At 33.2% G+C, this 19007-nt stretch overlaps 1 protein-coding gene across 1 annotated transcript; it reads left to right on the top strand.

Moving 5' to 3' along the window:
* Positions 1–1665: 1665 nt before the first annotated feature.
* On the top strand, positions 1666–18794 carry LOC133176265 (E3 ubiquitin-protein ligase rnf213-beta-like). Its single transcript, XM_061311414.1, has 5 exons — positions 1666–1736; positions 9687–9863; positions 12861–15651; positions 17380–17464; positions 18751–18794. The coding sequence occupies exons 1-5, from the start codon at positions 1666–1668 to the stop codon at positions 18792–18794; spliced, it is 3168 nt and encodes a 1055-aa protein (XP_061167398.1).
* Positions 18795–19007: the final 213 nt, after the last annotated feature.

The raw sequence follows: 19007 nt of genomic DNA, 5'->3' as shown, positions 1-19007 counted from the left end.
AAAATACCATTGCCTTATGTTTCTTTTCTTTTATTTATTTATTTATTTTTTTTGTTTAAGATGTCATCACAACTTGTTTTCTTCTACCCGAAAGACAAAACATCACCAAGAGAAGTAACAATTAGAGATAACACTAGTACTTTCCAGTTTGGAGCAAAGGAAACACTTATATATGATAACTCACGTGGTTATTGGAAATGTGAAATTCATGGAGAAAAAGATTACGATTTTTTTATACTTAGTGTCGGTGTAAAATTTCAGAATGAAGAAGAGAAAAGGGTAAAAATACCATTTTCTCTCATATTCAAATGTCCAACAAGACATTATGTAGGTTTTTTTAGGGAAAGTGATTATAGTGACATAGACGCCCACTTTTTCATTGAATCATTAAATGTGATACTTACTGAATATATAGATTCGAGGAATGATATTAGCCTTGAGGACAGGATGACAGTTGTTGAGAGCATAGTAAGATTTTCGGAAGATTCCGAGGGTGAAAGAAAAATAACTAAATCTCAGGTATGTCCAATGATGCTAGAAAATCTAGTGAAACAACTAAACTTTAATGACGACAAACCAGTTGAAGGATTTCTCTTCCTTTATTGTATATGCAAATCAACCATTCAGAAATATAACTTGACACCAAAATATAGCAAATGTATATTACAATGTATAAAAAAAACCAAAAAAGAAAAAAATGGAGAGCAAAATTCACAAATCGTCTTAGATGGACTTCAAAAGCTTTCATCTTTCAAATCTTGTCTCGAAATACTTCAATATGTTTATCCCAATATAATAACAGAACGAGATCTTTTGTCGACATATAATCGAATGAAGAAACACACTACCCACCTTCCTTGTGTGCCTGTGGATTTAGAAGATTTAGGCAATTTAAAAGAATTTTTTGAAAATCTGGCAAAGGAATGCTCGAATGATACAGAAGGAAAAACAACATTTTTCCAGGAACTGATCAATGACTTCTCATCGGAAATGCAACAGCATGCTATCAATTTATCGCCAATGACGCTAAGGAAAGAATTAAATGAGATTTTGCATATGACATGCGTTTCAGTATTTTCAAAATTTAGTCGTGAACATGATAAGTCTGTGATAATCTGGAAAACTTTGAATTTAGAAAATAAAACGAAATGGTCCCTAGAGCTTTGTCAAACATTAAAACGAAGTGTGGCTTCGTCAAAACAACCTTTTAGGTCTAGAGAAATGATGAAATGCATTCTAAGTCTTTGTACTGAGTATGAACTTCTTTTAAAATATGACTCTCAAATATATTTTCTAAAACTTCTTGCTAGATACACTGAGTCGGATTTTATCACAGTTTTTAAATTTCTCAAAGAAAACCAAAAATTGTTATTAAATAAGGCAGAATGTGATAAGATTATAAATGTTTGGTTGGAAAAGTGCCTTAATACAGCTGAGAGTGGTGTGCCAAATCCTAGTGAACTTTTTTCCATGTATAGTGAAATCGGTGAAGCGTTTGCTTTAATTGGGATAAAGGATGACTTCGTTGTCGGTGAAAGAGCCAAAGAACGTATGGAATCTCTTGGAATACCAACGTTATTGAATGAAACAGCAAAGTTTGATGCATTAATGCCCGTTCAAGGAAAAGGTCTGTACTTTTCCCATCTTCTTCAATTCGTTAGAAAGATGGCTCTTGAGGAGCGACTGAGGATTTCTGAAAATGCCTTGAAATACTGGCTTTCAACAGATGAAGAAAGGTAAATTTTTAACTTTGATATTTTACGGTAAAAGACTCATATATGTGCAAAATTCATAAGAAATACAAAACAATATCATATGTTTAATTATGCGGCGATAAGGGTTGAAATCACAATATTATTTTGATGATTATTTTATAATATAGGTAGAAAACAGTAGATTGAGAAACATTGCTTACTTATATTTGTATTTGTGTCTACCGTCTTGAAGTTTTCTTTTTTGTTCAATCAAACAAGTGAATTTTTCTTTAATTACATTATACGGAGTGGCGCAGTGGTTAGAGCGTCTGCTCTAGAGTCGCGAAGTAAGGAGTTGATCCTTACGTCGCGGGTTCGAATCCCACTGTAGGACGTGGAGATCGGTCCTTCGGATGAGACCATTTAAACCGAGGTCTAGTACTGTCGCAGTAGGTGCTGGCACGAAAAAGATCCCTCAGTGCTCAATGGCCGTAAGTGCCGAGTATAGGACAAAATTTGCAGCTCTCCACCGGCAAGTGGTTGCGTCTCCATATGAGTGAAAAATTCTCGAGAGGGACGTTAAACAACATACATACAAACAAACAAAAACATTATATGGATAATATGATTTTTATTTAAAGACTTGATTTTTATTTATAAAAAGGAATAGTTACAATCGAACTCAACTCTAGGAGTTAAAATTTATATTGAGTAAAATATGCCGGTTTTGGAAGATTGAAATCAATTATGGTCAGTTATTAGACCGGTACTTTTTTTTCTAGAGACGACACGCTAACTCTTGCTTGGTATTTAAATGGCACCCCTCCATTTATTAAGTGCTCGGTTCCACGAAACAGGTGCATGTGAGACAAATAAGCATTTACATTTTTTTGTTTCTCTTACTTATTCTAATATAAACTGTCAAAAAAATTAGTATGAAAATAAACATGCATATCGCTTTTCTGGTTCGTAGATTATTTTACTAAGACATTGCTTCATAGATGGTTAAGCAGTTTTGTTTATCGAAGAACAATTCTATGTATAGAAATCACGTCTTCATCAGTTCTTCATTGTCGGTCTAATAGCCAGACCACTAGCTTACACCAGGACCACACTTCCGACATCAAATCTTCATGTGTTATCTCTCTCTCGAGATGAAACAAACACTAGCACATTCATTTCTTAAATCACGTCACTGTACATGTATGCAAAGCAGATCCATTTGACATAATTTCACAGTGTCCGTACACATATCTGGAGATTTACATACATGTACCATATCTTTGTTTTTCATTTAAAAATAGTTTAAGTACGACGTTTACTCAGGGTGTCAGTTGCCTGAAACAAAATGTTATAAAGTACAAGATTTTAATCAAAAATTGTTCTAAATGCACAAAATAATATTGTAATAACTCAATATATCTAGATAAAAATTCGGATTTTTTCCTATTTGAAGAAAATATGTCAGAACAAAAGTAAATTAATGGTGATGCAGAGAACATTTGGACTAAATTCTATTTTTTTTTTTTAAATTTTACAATTTTTTTTCTTGCAATACTGTACATAAAGTTGCATGATTGTATGATTTTTGTGATTTTTAACACCAATTTGCAAGTGTGTTAAATATCAGGTATTATTTCAAATAATTGAATGGCATGCAATGAAGAATTTCAAAAATATGAACAAATATTATTCCAGACAACATATCTCAATCTCAAGAATTTCATCATAGACCTCATATTATTTTAATTCCTGCAGAATAAGGACGAAAGAAGTAAACGGAGGCTGAAGAAAGTTGAGAGTTCTTATCATTCAGATTTTTGTAATATTAGCTAGATAGATGCGCAGTAAATCAATTCGAATTAAACTAATTTGCATTGAATTCTCCGAGTGAATGCAGTTAAAATTTGATTTTGCAGTAACTTACGTTTAATCCGAATTAAGCTCTCCGTGTGTATAGGGCATTCACGCGACACTTAATGCGAAGTACACTTATGCGAATATTAAGATTTTATTTCTACATTAAGGCTATTATGGCGTCACCTGCAAATTACCTCACATTATGCAGAGCAAATTATACATTTGTCAGTTATACTGTCTAGACATTTTTAGTCAAAATTTCCTTTGTTTTTCACTCAAAATAGCATAAGTACCTATATCTGACCTCCGACATGTGGCATGTGGCTTAATTTTGCTATAACGCATCAAAATTTAACTCGAATTAGCTTCGCTTAACGTCCACACAACATTTATCCGAAGTTATTTTTTTCTGTTTTCTAATTACCTGATGCGTGTTGATTTTCCACGTATACGCCATTACGTTTCTTAAATTGCGATCGCAACTTACCCTATTTAAAATTAAAAAAATATTTTCGAAACAAAGTAACCTGACATTCATCTGTTGTTTTTTAAGTAAGCTTGATTTTGTTTATCTACTATATGACTTCAAGGATCTACAAGAATCTACCAAAAATTGGGAGGGGGGAGGGAATCTGGTTTTAGGGAGGGAGTACATGTACATCTTCAAGATCCTCCCCCGCACCCCTCTTTCCAAAAAATGAGAAGTTTAAACATGTTCTTTGTGTCTACTTTTGTGTAGATTTTTTTTTTATTATATCATGCTGAGTAGTTCCCAGAAGCCATTATATAACTGGCTATTACATGTTTTCAATCGATCGATGAAATGCCCCGCCTACTCCGAATATTAATGAGACACAATTAAAACCCAGCTCGGACAAGCGCAACATTCGGAATTAACACCCACTAGTGGGAATTTTTAATTACCTTTAATAAAACTAAAGAGCCGTTTTCAATGTAAATTTTTGCAAGTAATGTACCACATAGATAACAAAATATGGGTTAGGATAATGAAGATTTGAGTTAATTAAATGATGTTAGAAGGGTCCGAAAAAGGGGCCATGGCTATATGCTTAAGTGGTAACATTCTTTTCAAGTTAATACTCCACATCTTCATTTTTTTATGTAAAATTTTGGAAACAGATTTGAAGTTCATATTTTCTAAAATTTTTAATATATCATGACTTAAATGTTGATAGAGCATTTCACGCCGAAATATAAATATGACGTGTTTAGACACTTCTTTTATATGGAGATTATTTAAACTACGAATTTCGGGACGCGTTTAATTAACACATATCCTGGCACTTTGTCCTTAATACCGGTACTTGAGAAAAGTAGAAATTTGCTTGTGGACTAAATTATCAATTAAAAATATTAAACCTATAAACAATAAAATTCGAGTAGATATTTGAGAAAACAGACCCAACACCAGTACTAGTATTGTCAGTCTGTGCTCAGTGATGTGTGCAGAGTAAACAATTTGAACACACTCAGCCGGTAAAACGTTTGTTTGTTTGTTTGTTTGTTTAACGTCCCTTTCAAGAATTTTTCACTTATATTGAGACGCCACCACTTGCCGGTGGAGGGCTGCAAATTTGGACCTATACTCTGCACTCAAGACCATTGAGCAATGAGGGATCTTTTTTGCGTCAGCACCTACCGAAAAAGTGGACCTCGGTTTGTACGGTGATATCCGAAGAACCGGTCTCCACGTCCCACAGCCGGTAAAGAGGAAAGTTACATTAACAATAACAGAGCTCGTTCCCCGCTTACAATTATGTACAAACACTGATGTTTGACGCGATCATGATGTCATGAAGAATGTCTTTGTAATTGAAATTCAAAGAATATTCATTTGAGTTCAATTCATGAAACTGAAGACATTATTTTTAAAAATAAAGGTAGATATTTTAAATGTAATTAATGCAACTGTGTCTAGGCCCTTTTAATATCCCCGAGCACCCAAACTCCTTCACCATTAGCGGATAACACCTCGAAATTATTTTTTGATTTGTTTCTTGTTTGCTACTCTTAGAAATGACCTTTAACATTGTTTTAGTGTTAGTAACAAAATAGACAAGTAAATGGGCTTATATAGCACCTTGAAATAGAACACGTATCACGTCCGTGTACATTATGTCCACTGAACCCTAACTCCGTCACCAGGGCTTCTACAATTAGTCAACCTATTAAAGGCAGAAATTTTAAGCACCGCCTTCAAAAATATCTGGTCTGTGTACCCCTGTCAATCAAGTGCATAAAGGTACATCATTGGATGCTAGTACTTGATTGGCATTTACTTACTAGTCCCTGTGTGTACCCTGTAGACCTTGTTTGGCACTCGTGGTGACCTTCAAATTAACTTTTGATCCTATGATATTTACCACACATGGTATAAACAATAGAGAAGTTGTATTACTATGGAATTTTTAGCTTGATAATATATATTCATACACACCTTTAGTATTTGAAATAATTATGATATTCTTTATGATAAAATATATTAAAATTTGGTATAACATTTTTTTTCAAAGCTCAACAAATAATTTGAATAATAATATTTTTTAATGGGTGGGGATGCTTTGACACACATTCAATAACAAATTAATAAGAAAAAATATTGAGATTAAACTTTATTTATAAATTTTTATTTCTAATCTAAAATCATCTCATAATCCCAACACAGGTAAAGTTTGACTTCTTGGGTACTCTACTGTGTATTAAATCACTTCCTGTGTATAGGGATAAGGAGACAAATGACCACAGGTAGACTGCTAGCCCTCAAGGCATTCACACCTGTACAAAATAAGCCCCTCCCTCACCTTGGAATTTACCACCCGGTAAAAAATCTCTGCCTTTAAAGCCATTTTTCTCCCCAGTTCAGCTTTTGGTCGCTTTTTCTTGAATTTGTATACATGGAAAATAGTTTTAAATATTTTAAATAGTATTGTTTTTTAAGAATAGTATTCATTCAGCACAAAAAATAACATTAATATAATGTATTTTATATACGTTTTGTTTGCTCAAATGGTGTCGTGTAAACGTTATCCCCAACGCGAAGTGCATTAGGGCAAATGTAGAAAAAAATAAAGTAATTTTAGCCGTATTCAACATTTGACATAGATCTTCATAAAAATAGCTGACATGTGAAAATGAACATAATGGTCATGTTGACGTACATATCGGGGATATCGATGGAATAGCGCATGAAGGAAAAATTGCTTACAGATTTTATAAAAAATACGATAGATACAATAAATTAAGTGTAATTGTTATTTGTTTTTCACGGATTCTTGAACTTGACTGTTGTAATATCTCGGCATTCGATTTTAGAATTTCAGCATGCAAAAAGGACTACATAATCGCATTTTTTTTACAAAAAGCGCGGAGTTTCCAAAAAAATGAGTTACGGTAGTGACGGAGTAAGGGTGTTTGTGTAGACATTTGAAATTTACTTTTCCCTATAATATGGTACATTTTTATAAATTGTGTGAAATGGCCTTACTCAATGTTAAGATATGCAGACTTAATAAGTTACATATTTTGACACGATATTGAAATATTTCAATGTAATATAACATTTTCCTATATATGTAGCATTCATAGAGTCTGCCCAGTTGTGGTCGGTCGACCAAATCGTCTGTTTGACTTTAACATTAAAACAATGAATGATTCGTACTAATGATCCCTACGGATTACACGTCAAATACGCCCATATTCTTTAGAACATACTTTGATGTGGGAGTGGGATTTTTCACTCTAGAACGATTCTTCTACGGGAAAACATAAAATTCTAGAGTGGCTAAGGGAATAGTAAGTAAACACTATAAAGAAAATCTTGCAGGGGGAAGTAAGGCTCTAAATCGAGTCTTCCCCCTTGAGTTGACTTCCTCTCTATTGATACTTGGGGGGGGGGGGGGTATGACTCTGAAGGGGAAGTATGGCTCTCGACTTTGACATCTCCTAGGGGGAGGCTTACTTTAGAGCAAGAATTCCGGGGGATGCCTCACTATGGGGGAAGTTTCGCTCTGCAGCCGGTACCATATAGTAGGGTTAACTATATAGTAATCTTCTGAAACTAGCTGGGAAAGGTTAACAATATAGTATTTATTCTGCTTAGTAAGCCTTCTCTCTGACCCATGATCAGTTTAAATTTTACTCGCTGGCTTTATAGCATCCAATCTTGCAAACCTCTTTAAAATACTAATAGCGTTTTAAGTGGGATATCAATAATTATATTTTGGTAATCTGTGAGTTTTTAATCATATTTAAAAAAACATATAATGTGTAAATGTGCGTAAAATAAAACCTGTCTCGTTTTTAGAAATTATTTAAAACAAACAAACTAAAAATAAAAGAAAAAATAAACAAAAGTTGTACCGTAGTACTAAATGGCAATAAATCTTCTGATTACTTCTCTTTCTTACTAAATACATAACTTAGAGAGCAAATTGGAAGGAGGGGAAACAAATAATTAACCAGATTAAGGGGAACGTTTGCTATGTATAAAAATGGCCTGGATGATGTCATTTTCTATTTCTATGCATGAGTGAATCTATACTAAATAGAGAATGACCCCCGGGAGAATAGGTGTCTTCCCACTTAGCCAACATTTTGAAAAAAATACAGGTAAGACACGGGTAAATGTGTGTTGGCTAAGTGGGAATGGGGTGCAGATTGAGAATAAAAGAAATAAAATACAGGTAGGCTATAGTCTGTTTTAAGCTATATGTACATGTATAAGCCGAATAAAATTATTTATTTAATTTGTAGCATGTACATAAGAACGTCATGATGAATGTAATAATTTTGTGCTGAATAGTTTCAGTGCAAGTACAAAAATATTTTTTCTTAAAAATATAATAATAATTGATATATTAAATACAGTGTGATTTAATTAATTATTTTTAATAATTAACGGTTTTATTCTTCTTTATTGCTGTGTTGTATCACAATTTGTTTGTTTGGTTTTTTTTTTATTAATATTCTTTGTCACATTTGTAAAATCTTTGGCGAGAAATGTTTTCAAATATATTTATTATAAAATAAATATTCAAAAATCGATCATTGAATATATTTAAATTATTAATCATTATATCCTTCTTTTTTTAAATATATTATAGCTCAACTTGAAATGTTAAAGTTTAAATGAAAAACACATAATATACTGCAACATAGAATTAAATATTCAAACTGTATATGAATTAAAGAAAAAAATGTACAAACATCAATTCTTTAGTAAATTTATATTTAAAAAAAAAAAAAAAACATTTTCCATGGTAGAGTAAAAATAAAACAAAATGACAGGAATCCCCCCCCCCCCCCCGAAAAAAAAGTTTCATTTTTATAATAAAAAATAATACATAGGCCCTAATAGAATCATATATAATTAAAAAAGACTGGGTTGTGAATATCTAGTATGAAATTTTCTAAGTTGATTTTTTTAAATCAGATAATGAATCAGTTTGTATCAAAAGATTCTGTTACTGTGTTCATTACCACAGTCGAATATTACATACTCAGATAAATATTTTTAATCACAACTGATAAATATATTTTAGAATATTCAAAATTGTTTCTACAATGTAATTTACACTTTTTTGGGGGTATCATTTGAAATACTTTATTTCTTAATTAATTTTCAATATTTCCTTTAATCAATATTCAATTTTTAATTTTAAAAAATGCAGATTTATATTTATTTTTTACTACATTTATATAAATTAATTCTTTTTTCTAGAACTTCATTTTTTTTAAAATTTAAATTCTATTTTTATGTTTTGACTGAAGTTTTCATTTGAATTTATTTTTACACTTTTTTTTTCAAAGGTAGTAATTCTCAGGTAAAGCACATATACCTGAAAACAGACTATAGCCTGTTGATCACTCAGGTTAAAAATCAAAATGTTGGCTATGTGGGAATAGGATTTTTCAAAATGTTGGATAAGTGGGAATAAAGCGGAGAATATTTACTACTGGTATAGTGAACTTGGAGGGGAAATTTACTATGTAGCATTTTTACATCATCTGTTGCTGTGATACCATCCAAAGCACTTCCAGGTATGCGATAAAATCCGATTGAAAGAAAATGATTTGAACTTCTTAATTTGAAATTTTGTTTTCAATTTTCAGAGGATTTCGTACCCAAATGATTCTTGCATTCTTGGACACGACAAATTTTACGAATGAAGATGATCTTGATTCTGTGTCTGAACTTCTTGATTGGTTTGAGTTTTGGGAAAAGATCTTATCTATAGAGGAACTGGATACCACTGTTAAAAAACATAAGAGTTATGAATATGTTAAAAGGTGGTTATCCTCCTTCGAAAAAAGACTAGAATCATGCGATTTTCCAATGGCGTTTTTGACAGAAATTTCGAAACCACAAAAATGTTTAAAGTTGGCGCATTTGTCCAGCATCACGTCCGATGTACTTGCAAAGAGTGTTATCGAACGAAAAATATCATGTGCAAATAAAAGAGCAAAAAGTTTTATGAAAAATATGTCAATCCTGAAAGAAGTCAGTCGTTCATTATGTTGTAATATGAAGGGATGGGCAATTTCGGAAATACTTGAGAAGTGGTTAACAGAAGTAGAAAAGGTAGAGCACGCTGTTTTATCTCGCACTAGAAATGTACAAGATGCAGAGGACGCATTGTTTGAATTTTCTAGAGATGGAAAATGTAGAATAATTGAATGCTGTAAAGAAATATTAGAAATAGCCGATTCTCAAATGTTTTGGAATCTTATAAAATCGAGATCAGTAATGAAAAAGACAGTAGAGGATTTAAAAAACCAAACGCTTGAAAAAGAATATTCACCTAAGCAGATTCTTTCAATTTTGTTACGCACTCTAGTAGAGATTGGTAAAAAAAATTACATAGAGAGATGGCAATCTCTTTTTACTGAAGGTATGAACGATATCACGTTGGATGACATGAATATTAGCTTCGATGGTACAGATTTTGAGCACGAATTTAATATTGCATACAGACTTAAAATCATTCCTGATAACAACCAAGAGAAATTCCAGTCCTGTCTTAATTGGCAAGGTACTGATACTACACAATATTTCAAAGACGTATGCCTTGTAGGAAAACTTTGCAGATGTCTTCAAATTGAGATCATTCCATCAAAAGAATATAACATGTTAAAAAAATATGTGTCAAGTGTCCCTCAACAGAGAAATATACCTCTGAAGACATTCTTTGAAGAAATCCTTGTTCTGAAAAAAATGTTTAGCAATTTCGATGACAAAGTACGAAAATTTATTAAAAATCTAATAGATGCTGAAAATTTGCTTCAGTTTTTGAAACAAGTAGCTCTCGAGGATCTAAGAAATTTGATAGATGCTGTCGAAGATTATACAGAACAACAAATCTCAATTAAGACTATGTCCAATCTTATAGAATTACAACAATTTTTATATCCATTGATTCGGAGAGACGAGAAAGACTCCATCGAATCTTTAATTCAAAAGTTATCACAAGATGGACATGACGTAAATGTAGAAAACATTTATGAATGCATGAGAGATTGCAGTCAAAACTTGAGTGCACTGGAAACACTTTATAGGAACATAGCAAATAGATTACAAAGTACGAGCACAAAAGTTATGGGTATCAACACAAGTGGAACGTTTTCATTTTGCTCCGATACCCATGACAAGGTTCATGTTTCAGTATTTTATGTAGATACACAGAGAAAGACAGTAAATATATCCAAGTCAGAGTTAAAAGATCTCCGAAGTAGAGCTTTGTTGATCACGGGAAAGGAATCCCCGATCCACAAAACAGAGACTTGGATGCTCAAAACAAAACCGGAGGATTTTGAAATATTTATTACGTACGTTGATCAGGCCTTTCAGATCGCAACTTTGTACGAAACCCTTCTGGAAATAGGTCATTTCAAATATGTAGACTTGTGCAAAGTGTGTAAAAAATCGACATTGCTTGAAGGCGAACTTTCGCATCTGCAAAAAGAATTATATGATTGGAATAAAGAGGTGAAATTATACCGAGAGAAGTTTGAAGAGATGCAATATTTAACTCTTGGTCATATTCGCCAACTCCATCATTACTTGAAGGGTAATTTACCTGAGGAATCAGTTGACGCGATAAGCTTTTTTATAAAGCAAGAAGTTCCTATAAAAAAGTTAAAAAGAAAGACTTCATATGACCCAAAACGACCAGGTGATGTTTTGAAAGAAATAAAAGAAATTTTTAACATGACAGAAATTTCATCAGTGTCAACAAAGATAAGGTACGAAAACTTTGAAATGTGCACATCAAGTAAAGGTGCGTTAATCAGGTTGTTGTTTGCGTCATTTGTTGATCAGTCTCCATGTGTGAATACAGTCCTGATGTGTGATGATTGTACTGAATACGACGAAATACGCCTCCTTTTATCACGTTGCAAAAGGTTTAGCAGAAAAGTACATGCTTTGGTTAATGTTGAGTTATTGCGAGAAGACATTCAACATAGGTTAAATAAAAAGTTGCAAAAAATGACTTCAGAAGGAACATTGAATAATTTGCGTATCATCCTTGGCACACAAAAAAATAAATTTTTACTACACTTTAAGCGCCACCATAAGAATAATACACCAGTATCTGTTCCACGTATGCAGGAACATTTGGCAAAAACTATGAAGCACGTCTTTACTGTTACCTCTGATCGCTCAGGGATGGGAAAAACTGAGATAATCAAAGAAAAATGTCACGAGTTAGATATGTATTATAAGTATTTGTCCTTAAATGGACTTGTGAATAGAAACTACTTTGCATTCAAGTTGGCGGAGCTAAATGTTTGCGAGAAGGACTTTTTGCACCTTGATATTGGTACGGTAGAAAATCCAGAACAACTGGATAGTTTGCTTTTTCAGGTAGTGTACTTAAAGTACATTTCGTCTCGAAAATATTCAATATTTATTCCAACAAACCACATTTACATTGAAATCCAAAATACAGTTGGTGAAAATTTACTGAAGTTGATGCCCTTTACGATGACTTTACAAACCATCTACGTAAAATGGGATGGGGTAGATAGATTTCTCTCTTCATCTGAAATCAACAGTCCCGTCCAAGTTGTGTGTCACTATTTACAGTCCTTAGACAAATCAGAATTACACAAAAAAGATTTGTATTTCACGGGATCGAATCCATTAGAACCATTGTCCCAGACTGAGTGTTGGAATATATTAAGAAAATATATCCCTCATCATTGTGATTCTTACACATCGATGACAACATTTATAAAAATTCTGTCAGAACAATTAAAAAAGCTTTCATGTTGCATGTTTTACAGAACTGAAAATTTATATGATATTCGAAGAAAAGATCCTGAGCCAATGCTGTCAATGAAAACAACAATAGTGAAAACGTTTTTGAAAATGGCAACAAAAATTTCAAAGCGATCACTTAGCAAGACGACAACTACTGATACCAAAACAGGAAGATTATGTAAGCAATATGGCGAACCAATGAAATGGGAGGACATTAACCCTATCATTGTTATCTTTAACGCAAGAGAACCCCAAACAATATCAGTCTTGTGCAAAAGTACAGCAGACCTAGAGGAAAATGAAAAAAAATTTCTTGAGGAACAGTTGTTCTTGAGTGGTGGAGATTTACAAGATCTTGATTCTTTAAGCCAGACGCAGATGTTTAATCTTCTAACTAATGTTGTGTCTGAAAGTACTATCGATTGTAACCAGATGCATATAAATGAAGACTATGTCATTACGACAGATAATCTCCTGAAAATGGTTATCATTAATGTAAAAGTAGAATCATTTGTACCAATTATATTAATGGGGGATACTGGCTGCGGGAAAACAACCCTTCTTCAAAATCTTGCGAAGATTAAAGGTGTCGTTTTTCATTCTGTGAATATTCATGCAGGGCTTGATGAAATATTCATTGAAAAAAAAATAAAAGAAATAAATGATGTGGCTTTTCAAAATCCTGGTAAGGAGTTCTGGCTTTTTCTAGATGAAGTAAACACCAATCGGAACATAGGAATCTTTAGCGATATTATAGTTCATGGACATTTCAATGGTATCTTTCTCGCCCCAAATGTGACAGTTGTAGCGGCATGTAACCCATATAAGGTACAAGACCAGGAAGCCACATGTGGACTTCAAAGTGAAGAGGTATCACCTATTTACAATGTGTATCCTCTACCTGAAGCTATGTTGGATTTTGTTTGGGATTTTGGGAATATAACACTTGAAGATGAAGAGAAATATATCAAATTAATGATCAATGATGTCTTTTCAAAGATGAGGTGTAGCAAATATCCACTAAAAACCATTGCTGCAAAAAGTTTGTCAGAATCCCAACAATTCGTCCGAAAATGCATTTCATCGTTTAATGTTAGCTTACGTGAAATAGAGAGGAGTAAGCGACTTTTTTCATGGTTTAAGGACGAATATTTACCCAAAATGGAAGACAAGAAAGAAATTAACGATGATCAGTGTTTGATGTACTGGTTCATGACTTTAGATTTGACTTATTCTTCTCGCTTTTCATCACACAGTGAACGAACAGCTTATTGGAAAACCATCACTAGTTGTGTACGTAAAGATGAGTTGAAAAGCCTAGACTTGGATAACATTGAAAACGATATTTTCCAGGAAAAAGAATTGGTTCTAAGTAACATGGAAATGTCAAGTGCAATAGCTGTTAATAGAACATTAACGGAAAATATATTTGCTCTCTTCGTTTGCGTCTTATCTCGAATACCTGTATGTCTGATTGGGAAACCTGGTTGCAGCAAATCATTGTCAATTCAGCTTTTAAGGAACAACATGCGAGGGAATGAATCAGCATCTGCATTTTTCAAAAAGTTTCCTCAACTTTACTTTGTTTCATATCAGGGTTCTGAATCCTCAACTCCTGAAGGAATTGAAAAAGTATTTGATACCGCAAAACATTACCAAAACGTTAACAGTAACAGAAATGTACAAGTTGTAATTCTTTTTGATGAATTAGGACTGGCTGCGAAATCTCGATTTCAACCCTTAAACGCTTTGCATAGCATTCTTGAAGAAGGTGTAGATACTACAGATAAGTTAACCGTATCTGTAATAGGATTATCTAATTGGGCTATGGATCCTGCAAAAATGAACCGTGTCCTTCATGTCTCTTGTCTTGATCTGACCACAGAGGAAATGTTACAAACAGCGATTGCTATCTATCAAAACGTGCTCGAAAAAAGTGAACTTAACGAAAATGAGAAACAAATCCTGAAAAAAATTGCTACTAAATATGTTGAGTATATAGAACAACCAGATCTGGAAGATTTTCACTGCAGAAGAGACTTTTACAGTTTAATCAAATATATAAGCACAAGGAAAAGAGGACAACCAGATTCCGATATATGGACTCTAATTTCCGACGGTATAAAACGTAACTTTGGTGGATTACAGTGTAAGTCCAGTTTACAGACAGCAGAAGAATTAATCATCCCAAGAAAAGAAATGGTGGGGAAAAAAAATGTGATAGATTTAATTGAAGAAAATCTCTTGGACAAACATAGCAGACATCTAATGTTGATATCAAGAAGCGATGCAGTAATAGAGAAACTCATTCTAATGTTGAAAAAAAAGAAGAGAAAATACACGTGTATTTTTGGAAGTCAATTTGAGGATGACCAGTATGATGATTACAGTTACAGAATACTAAGTAAAATTATTCTTTGCATGGAGCAAGGACACGTCCTTGTTCTGAAAGACTTAGAGATGGTGTATGGAAGTTTATTTGACATGCTAAATCAAAATTATTCATCAATAGGTGAAAGAAAACATTGTAGAATTGCACTTGGTCCGTATAGTAACCCACTTTGCTATGTCCATGAAGCCTTTAAATGTGTTGTGGTGGTAAACAAAGAAATAATTATTCGACAAAATGCTCCGTTGCTTAGCAGATTTGAAAAACAGGCCTTTTCATTTCAGGACAGCCATTGCCCTAAACATGATGAATTGGTGCGCGAATTAAATCAAATGCTTACTGAAATGACAATGATACATCTTTCCGATGAAAGTGTTCTCCATCTACCATTAAAAAAACTTATTCCTATTCACAACAATGATATGGTATATTCATTAGTACAGCATATATATGACAAAAATAGCAATAAAACTCCGGATGCTGCCCAGTGCATGATAGCACTCCTTCCGTTATTTCAACAAGAAGCCATGATTTTACAAAAGAAATCGTCACTTTGGAAAAGTAACCAAGAATTTGCATCATCGCTTCTCGACCGATTCCAAAGGCAACCTACACATGCTGGATTAGTAAGCTTTATCAAAGAAAAGATTAAACAGAGAGAAGTTGTAGAATGCAGTTTACATTCTCCTTTTCTTTTATCATGTTTATCGTCATCCGATTTTGACAAGAGTGCTGGTTATGCAAACGAAGACTACATAGCGTCAGATTTTTTGTCCGACGATTCAGGTGACGAAATGGAAGATTCTTCGAACGATTTTGTAATGATAACAATATTTACAAACACAGACATATTTTATGACATTTCAAAAGAAATAAAACATGCAGTAGTTTTAAAACTGGGGGTAGTGAAATCTGAAAGACAGCTTGATGCCGTGATCAGTGAATTTTGGTACGGAAATGACGAACGGCTGGTTTTGCAATGCGTTGAAAATGAAGATTTCAAACATGTTTTTCTGGCAAAATCTCGAATCGAACACTTTAGGTCAGAATATTTACATGCCACGCTATGTGAGACACGAAAGAAAAAAGTAGTTTGCGTAATCGTTCATTTAACAAGAGGTTCAGAGAATATATCTATATTTTCAACCTTTAACTTTCAATCAGAGTGGGAAATGGCAACAATGGACACCCTGACGACTCCGTTTACAAACATAAGAAACGTTTTTAGTAATTCTGTTTCCAAAATATTAAAGTGTTTATCGCAACCGATAGAAAAAACAATCGAAGAAGAAATGTTATGGGCATTTTCCCGCTTGTCCTATCATTCCATGAGTGCACGAAGAATTCATGATGTTACATGTTTAACCAAAAAAATAATGAAACTTACACATGTCCGAGATGCTATTGTTAAGAAGATAAAGAAATGGTTCAAGAAAAGTGGCCATACAACAGAATGGGCTATAGATGTTGCATGCGATACACATTGTTTAGAAACAATGGGCTCATTCGAAAAGGCTCTATTAAATGATCTGCGGAAGAGAATCCAAAATCCCCTCGTGCAAATTATACACTTGCTAGAAGAAAAAATGGTGACATCTGTTCTATACGATTATGACGAACATACTAGTGATCAAGGTTTACTTCCTATGTGGATAAAAATTTTCCTTTCGGACTCATTCATCAAAATATCAGAGACGAAGGAAAACGTCGGACTGCAGGGTTTACATGTAACTACACCATTTATTCACCTGTACTTTCCATTTGCAAAATGCATTTATGAAGTTCTAGAAGATCAGAGGGATAATTTTTTTAGAGAATTAAATAGAAGAAAGACAAAACACGGATTAGAGGATGATGATAATTTTAGCAATTTACCAGTGCAAGAAAGGAAAAATTTCATTAGGTGGTCTGAAAGCAAAATTAAACATCATGTACAAGACTTTTTACCTTTTATCACAGAATCCCTTCTAAGAATATATACAAACGATTTTGTCGTTTGCTATATTTCAAAAACGATGGAAGAAACAGTTTCAGAATACACTAAAGATTTATTCATCAGGACTATTGAACATAGTTTAGAATATATAGACGACGAAAGTAAAAGCGATGAGGATTTGAAAAGTAAGTTTCTGAACAAAATTGTATGTCTTCAGTTTAAAATGTGGCTAAAGGAAAGTGACATCAAAGGGGTTGTAAATATCCTCAGTGCATTTGAAGAATATGAAGGCGAGGACGGAGGTATACATGATATATTTCCAAATATACGTAAAATGATGAAAGAAAAAAATGAATATGACCAGAAATGTGCAACAGATCCGGATGACAATTTTTTTCGTTGTTTCTTAGAAGTCATATGTCCAAAATTGTTTCCGAGAGAAGAGGATATGCTGGAGAGTACATCATTAAAGAAATGGCAAATCCGTGTAAATACGCTTTTATGTCTTGGATCGAACTTTACAACAATTTCCGATTCACAAATCAAACTACGTTTTCTTCATGACCTAGCTTGTTTGGTATTTATACCCGGAATGGGAGATATTCAGTTGATGAGTGAAATAGTAGTTCTGGTTAAAGAGAAACGTCTCGATAGTTCAGATGTATGTTGCAAAATAATAACAGGTGAATTTTTGCCAGATTTGATTTCTGTGAGAGTCTCGGTATTATCGAGGTATATTCAAAGATGTTTTGCTCTGGACGAAGATAATTTAATCCCAATATCAGAAGTATTACATTTTCTTTATGATAGACAAAATGATTATATTTCTGAAGAAAAACCGACTCTTAAAACTATTATCAATCTTGCACTTTTACAAACGATAAATGAAATGAATGAAAACAGTGAAGCAACGTTTCCTCCAGAGACTTGCCTAGATGCTGTAGATTTATTTGAAAGTCTTCTTAGAGAAAAAAGAATCACGGACCTCGAACTTTTCATTGCCGATGTTCTTGAAAATCAACATTTCTCCGTGATATTGAACAAAGAATTACTTATGAGAAACGCTCAAGACAGTAGTAATCTACATAAAAGTTTATCACAAGCAAGACAAGCTTTGTTAACAGAGAATCACAGGTTTCCTAGAATGGCGAAATTGTACGGAGAATGCTTTTGCCGGTCTTACATACAAACGGTTGTTCAAAGTTTAGGCACTTTATGGTCAAAACGTGATATTTTTCTCAGACAAATTAAATTGATTTTGATTGATTCAAATCGACACGCACGTTTAAGGACTGGACCATTGGAGGTATTTTTCAAAAGATGTTTGCGCAATGGATCACATTCAGTTTCACTGTTTAAAAGATCTAGAGATTTACAAAATCCCAAGATATCTGTTTTGGAAAAGATATCAGATGCAAACAAATTGCAATATTGTTTGGATATATCATTAATTCAATTACTCTCCGAAGATAAATATAAAAGAATGAAAAATTTCCTCTATGGTCGCAAAGTAAACAGATGGGAAAATGCTAATGATAAAATAGTTGGAGCTGTGCTGTATCTATGCACCAATGTTTATATTCCCCAGTTTTATGGAAAGCCCGATACAACTATGGTATCCGCAGTATATGACTGTATCAGTCAAATTGATAAACAATCTGAAATAGAAGTTGTAGTATTAAAAAATTTTGCATTGAAATCAGATTTTCATGTAAAAGAACTCGTACTTTCAGAAAGCAGTGAACATTTCACATTTGTGATTGCCTCATTTGTATCACAACTCCTTATTGTATCAGTTTTCATGTATCCAAGCGATAATATCTTTTTGCGTTCTATAAAAAGCTC

The sequence above is a fragment of the Saccostrea echinata genome, unplaced genomic scaffold (genome assembly GCF_033153115.1).
Source record: "Saccostrea echinata isolate AGI-Se365-2 ecotype Australia unplaced genomic scaffold, CSIRO_AGI_Sech_v1 ptg000072l, whole genome shotgun sequence".
NCBI classification, from domain to species: Eukaryota; Metazoa; Mollusca; class Bivalvia; order Ostreida; family Ostreidae; genus Saccostrea; species Saccostrea echinata.
Note: the sequence above shows the minus strand (reverse complement) of the source record. Positions and strands in the feature narration are given on the sequence as shown.

Bases quoted from the DNA above. Each gene is read 5' to 3' on its own strand.
- LOC133176265 (XM_061311414.1), top strand. From the start codon at position 1,666: ATGGCTCTTGAGGAGCGACTGAGGATTTCTGAAAATGCCTTGAAATAC. The intron at 1,737-9,686 runs GTAAATTTTTAA...TTCAATTTTCAG, and splicing joins CTTTCAACAGATGAAGAAAG to AGGATTTCGTACCCAAATGA. The intron at 9,864-12,860 runs GTGGTTATCCTC...CATGTTTTACAG, and splicing joins AGTTATGAATATGTTAAAAG to AACTGAAAATTTATATGATA.